The sequence below is a fragment of the Cystoisospora suis genome, assembly GCF_002600585.1.
Source record: "Cystoisospora suis strain Wien I chromosome Unknown contig_8263, whole genome shotgun sequence".
In the NCBI taxonomy this organism is placed as follows: domain Eukaryota; phylum Apicomplexa; class Conoidasida; order Eucoccidiorida; family Sarcocystidae; genus Cystoisospora; species Cystoisospora suis.
Genome location: NW_027161045.1, coordinates 3,274 through 8,939, shown reverse-complemented (window position 1 = coordinate 8,939; position 5,666 = coordinate 3,274). Strand labels below are relative to the sequence as shown.

Below are 5,666 nucleotides of genomic sequence, written 5' to 3'. Positions count from 1 at the left end.
GAAAAGAGAAAAAAGAAAAAGACGAAAGATCCACCACAACTCCCGAGAAAGAGTGAGAAAGAAGAGTCGATATCTCCCTCCGGATGAGAAGAAGGAGTCGGACAGAGATATAGTGGATAAGCCTCGGTCCAGCTGGTTCATAGACACTTCTCTACTGTCTGTTTTATGTCGACCTGCGCCTCAGGATGTCCAAGAAAGCATTTTCACCAGTGCATGCACGGAGGGTAGAAAAAGAAAGAAGAAGAACGATGAACATTCTCAAGCCACAAGACGAGAAGAAGAAAGATCCGGGAAGGATTTCGCGATCTTGGGCTCCAGTGTGGTTACCATAGAGCCACATTGTGGAATATGAAAGAAGAATCTGACTGAGCTAAGTGACTGTACTGCTCGTAGTATCCTGCTTACCAGCAAGAAAGAAGAGACGTCCAGACCCTTCATCGTAGAAGCTATCGACAAGATATCCTCCGCTTTCGCCGCAGACAAGAGAAGGCTGAAGACGCAAGTTCAACCAGTCCGCTTTCTTGTCTATAAGATGAACCGCTCCATGCATTTTTCGCACTTCATTGTTCTCTCCTTGAGCTGTCCACATGCTGCTGTCTGTAGAGTCATAAGAATCAGTGGACCTCATAGCCATCTCCCCACGGAAAGGACAATCCGTTGCACATCCTGTTTCTGCTTCCATGCTTGCGCATTCTTCATCTTGGTCCGCTTCACCAAAACCGTGGGGAGTCGAACCCTTCATAGGGGATCGAAGACACGCGTGTCTACCCGCCGACAAGCCAGCTAGCTGCCATAAAGCAATATCTTCCATAGGACTAGCTACACAAAGACAATCATCTTGAGGCCCAAGGACAGAGATCTTCTTGACAGGTCTCCCATGCGAAAAGCAAGACACCATCGTGAGATCTCCGTCTTCTTCTTCTTCTTCAACGTGGCGTGCATAGGGGGTGGTGTCTCGGTGAGTTGGATCGATCGATCTGAGTATGTGAGGACCATTGGTCGTGTCTTCTACTCCTTCAAGAAAAGAAGAGGAAGATGGAGAGGAATAAGCACCTTTGTCTTTCTTGAGAGAAACATCATGGATACATACAACATGATCTTCTCCGCCGGAGAAAAGAATCGATTCAAGCCAAGGGTGAAAAAGTAGACACGTGACGGTGTCCGAATGGACTTCTATGCGAGCTAGCGCTTGTTGGACGCCTACCTCCGGAGTTTGTCCTTTGTGTCGTTCGTTCTTCTTTTTGCGTTTGACTAGAGTCGACAGATCAGATGACGGAGATGAAAGAGCCTGCATGTCGGTGTTCGATAGAGTCGTTGCACCCCCGCTATTGCAAGAGACTTGATTAGGCGATGAGGAGAAAGAAGAAAAACTCCTTCGCAAATCAAACAGAAAGAATGAGCTTTTACATCCCCCCGCTATCAATCGATCTGAGCTATTCACCGCGACGCTCCATACCTCTGCCTCCTTACTTCCAGCTGGGGCGAGCCTAATTGTTCCTACACATGGAGCTGTAGTAGTAGTAGAAGAAGAAGAGAGACGGAAATCCCAAAGACGAAGAGTACCGTCCTGAGAAGAAGAAGCAAGAAGAGACGGTGAGGAACTTAAGAAAGTAATATCTGTGATTTGAGATGTGTGAGCCTCGTGTCGTGTATCCACAGGCCGGAAGGTCCGCGGATCAAACAGAAGAAGAGAGCGAGACGAAGATGAAACACATAGCCGTGAGACATCACTGCTAGCTACGACATGTTGAAGAAAAGGAGAAGAACACTTTGATGCTGTATTGGGAGAGGAAGGAGATGAGCCACACTGATAGGAGGCCTGCAGAGTGAAGACCGGGTTACCTTCTACAGAAGATATAGATTCCTTCATAGCAGTCGGCCTATCATCGTGACCAGGCAAAAAGGAAGATGAGAAAGACATTCCTTCCATTGTCCATCAATGGACGAAAATGACATTTCGCAACGACGAAGCGGAGACGCAAGTCACGGTAGGGTCTCCCGGAGTGTACACACACCGAAAGCGGAACAAGAATAGAGCAGAATGAGTGCAGACAACGCAAGAAGTAAAGAGAATATGAGGGAAGCTTCTGTTGCAGAAACTCCCCGACACTAACGAAGAGGGATATAACAGCAGTGAAACAGAGGAGCGTTAGCCTCGGGTAATTCACTGCGTTTCATTGAAGGCTGGGCTGCCTTTCCGTTCCATCATGAAGGGGAGGGAACTACAGTTGCTGATTGCCTCCCGATGTGCACGGCTTGTCACTGAAAAAAAAAAAAAAAAAGGCCCGACTGCATGCACTCAGGAAAGAGGGCCAATCCGGATTCGTGAAGAGCGGCACCTGATGCAGCAACACACACAGTCGGTTCAGGAAGCGTAACTGTTTACCTGCACAACACGACTTCGAAGAACAAAGCAGGAGCTTGCCTTCTTTGGCCAGCTCGAGACAAATCTCCCTACCCCTCAAAACGCATGCATCTCGCGAGTCCGAGCCTATTAACCAGGCACTAACAGCATCTAAGAAGTTTCTTCATCGTGACCCAGCCTCGAAATCTTCGAACCGTGTAGAGTTACCGGATCAAACCAAGCGAAGACTTTTCTTCGTCGTACGGCGCCGCCACACAATACCAAACTGGGAGACTTGGTGGCCGCGGGCGCATGCCGGGAATCGATTTGCAGTGCACATTGACTCGACACCCGAAAAAGTTGTGCTTCACACAAGTTTCTCCGGCAGCAGCTTATGCGCCCCGTTTTTCCGTCCGCCCGCCAGTACGAGTGCACAGTGTGAGAAGGATAAATGAGTCTTCTCCAACGCAGGACAGAAAGCATGCAGTGCCTTCAAAGCTTGGGAGTCTCGTTCACCCCACCCTAGTGTTCTAGATTTGCATGCTCATGTACGGTGACGCAACACAAAACCGGACAGGCAGGTCCAGAACGCCACTGCCCGGTGTCCAAACCTGCGGTGAGGTCCTGCGATGTATGCAGCGGTACTCGGGGCTGCAGAAGGCCAGGTGTATACAAGGCTTGCGTTGTTGTATACAGGTACCCTTCTACGGCCTGGAGTACGCCCGCCTCATTGCATGCGAAGGCGCCTGACGTTACGGGTGACGCACATCTACCTCCGTCGCGGTACGTGTACGTTGGCGACGTGCCACGCACACTATTACACCAGGCGTGAGCTCTACTGTCAGGATGATAATTCTGGCGTAGCACACTGCGTTCTGCAATTTGTGATAAAGAACACTGTGTCAGACCAAAGACGCCAGGGTCCCGCCTGTACGTCAAAGCGACCCGGAAAAAAGAAGTGGTGAATACTTGAAACGTTAGGTGAACTACGGAGAGACGAACTGTAATGCGGCCATCTTTTTCGTAGGATATGACAGAGGAAGGCCTGGAATAGCCTAAAACTTACGGGCGAAAGCTAGCAGCCATGACAACGGCCTTCGTAGGACCACTTTAGGCGGTAACGCCAGAAAGACTGCTACTGACAACGAACCGCGGAAGGCTTATTCGGCACTTTACCATGCTGAGGGGATAGAACACGACTGCGGCGGAAGTGAAGACGTGGCGGTCCGAACTGCCTCTAGTGTCTACGACTGTCACTCCCCATAGACAGGTGGAATAATTGAAGGACGAACGAGCACTATTCTAGGAAGACTCGAAACATGGTGCCAGTTGTGATTTTCTAATGTATTCAAGCATGAGAATGCAGTTCAACTCACTCTGTCAGTAGTAGACTACTCCGAGCATCCAGATGCGCCCTGCGTAAGGCGGCAAGTACGAACACACGTGCTGGGGGCGCATCTGCCTTTCACTCCTAAGTCCGTAGAGATGAGCCCACAAACGGTGTGCATCGAAATTCCTTCATGCAATCTGGAGGAGTGGGGACACGAGCTTTCTTGAGACTCCCGGGACGCGCGCCGTGTAAAGTTGATGTGCAAAGGTTGTGTCGGTGTCAGTGCAAACGAAGGTTCAGATTCCCGGAACAACACCTGACTCGGCTGGATTCGTTTAGTGGTTAGGGGTTTTCGGATATTGACGGACGGCGCCGAACACGACTGTACGACAATTCGTACGGTACTTCGCAACGCGCCCACCTTCGCGTTCGGTACATCGATGGATTGTAGCTAATGAGACGTGTAACAGCTTCCGAGTTTGGTCCGACTGTGTATACCGCCGCATGCATTTCTTGAGCCGCTGGATGGCTGCTGTCTGATGCTCGTATACCAACAGTAGCGTTGACGTGTGTCCCGAAACTGCCGCAGGTTCGCGTGCTCAGGTCGTAGGCTCACCGCGTGTTCCGGTTCAGTACTCTGTCTCCATCTTTGCTTTTTTATCCTCCTTCATCCGAAAACCAAGATTGGAGACTTTTTGTCAGGTGTTTGGATTCTGGCTTGTGGGTTAAAGAGGTGAGTGGATTATGTAAAGGTCACATGAGTTTCGCGAGCTCCTAAGCCACGTGACCCGAGTGTCTGAGTGATGACGCGTCCCGGCCCTCCGCTCGCTGTTCTTCAATTATTCGTTCATGCTAGCACTCCGTGTCGCTCTCCGCATCTGGTGTCATGTGTTGCGGACACCAAGAACCATTCACCGCTCGCTGGTGGGGGACGGCCGCTTACGCGTTTTTCTGCACCCGCCCATACACGTGGACCCCCAGAAACCCCATGTCTGCAGACTGGCGCCTCGCCGTCTCAGAAATCCTAAACAAGCTTGTCCTAGGTCCGATACAAGAAGCACGACACAGGGAAAAGCAGCAGGCAAAAGCGATTTCGCCTCGACTGGCCTGGCCCGCGCGCTTGCTCGGGGAATTCTGGACCGAGTCTCCGGGATCAACCGGCAGTTCCGCATTGGTGACAGACTGCAGGCGAGCGAGACCTCACCCTGTAGCATGTCCAGGTACCTCCTGAGAGTTGCTTTTTGTGTGTTGCTGGATTCATGATAGGCGTCGGCAGCACGGTGTGCGTCATGTTGCTCTGACAACTCCGATTCACTGGCATCTGCAGTCATCCTTCATCCCTTCCAACTGCCGGTGTATCTTTGGCTCTCATCATGTCCGACCCAACAGTCACCATTGAGACGGTCCGTAGAAGATCCCACTCGCGAGACTCCGACTACGCTGACCATGGTGAGGACCACTTCCCTGTCCTTCCTCCGTGGCTCATCGTAGTTGGTCTCTCCATCAAACTCTTCCTGATACATGTTGTCATCTTCTCGCCTCTGGCAGTCGAGAGCGTTGACTCTCGACAGGTAAGCACCCTAATGTTTACACCGTCCTCTTCCCCCTCAGGCCTGCAGTCGGCATCGGAGGACATTCACCCTCACTTACCACCGTATTTACCCCTGGCGCCGGCATGCGGCAAGCCACTCTCTCGTCACCTCAACCAGGCGACAGGGTCGGGAGTCGCCCGCCGTGAGGTTGCTCTGCACAACTGCCGAGATCTTTCGGAGTCGCCGGGAGCGCCCAGCCTGCAGGAAATCTCGAGTTTCGCAGAAGCCGGTCAGGTTGTACGGCCTGTGAACGGTATCGCTCACCCGCGATATCTTGCAAGCACGGGAACCGGGCAGCGACCTTCTAACCCCATGGGTAGCCTCAGCAGTAGTCTCTTCTCTGCATCCGTGGCACCCCTGCTCCCCGGCATAGAGGCTAAAGAGAAGGAACTGCGCCGCG

General features: G+C 51.8%; 1 protein-coding gene across 1 annotated transcript; it reads right to left on the bottom strand.

Annotated features, from left to right (window-relative positions):
- Window positions 1-450: 450 nt before the first annotated feature.
- CSUI_010772 (wd g-beta repeat-containing protein) lies at window positions 451-2,890 on the bottom strand (the record flags this gene model as incomplete). Its single annotated transcript, XM_068070873.1, has 1 exon — window positions 451-2,890. A coding segment is annotated over exon 1 (1,479 nt), but the record flags the coding sequence as incomplete, so codon positions are not given.
- Between the last annotated feature and the right edge of the window lie 2,776 nt (window positions 2,891-5,666).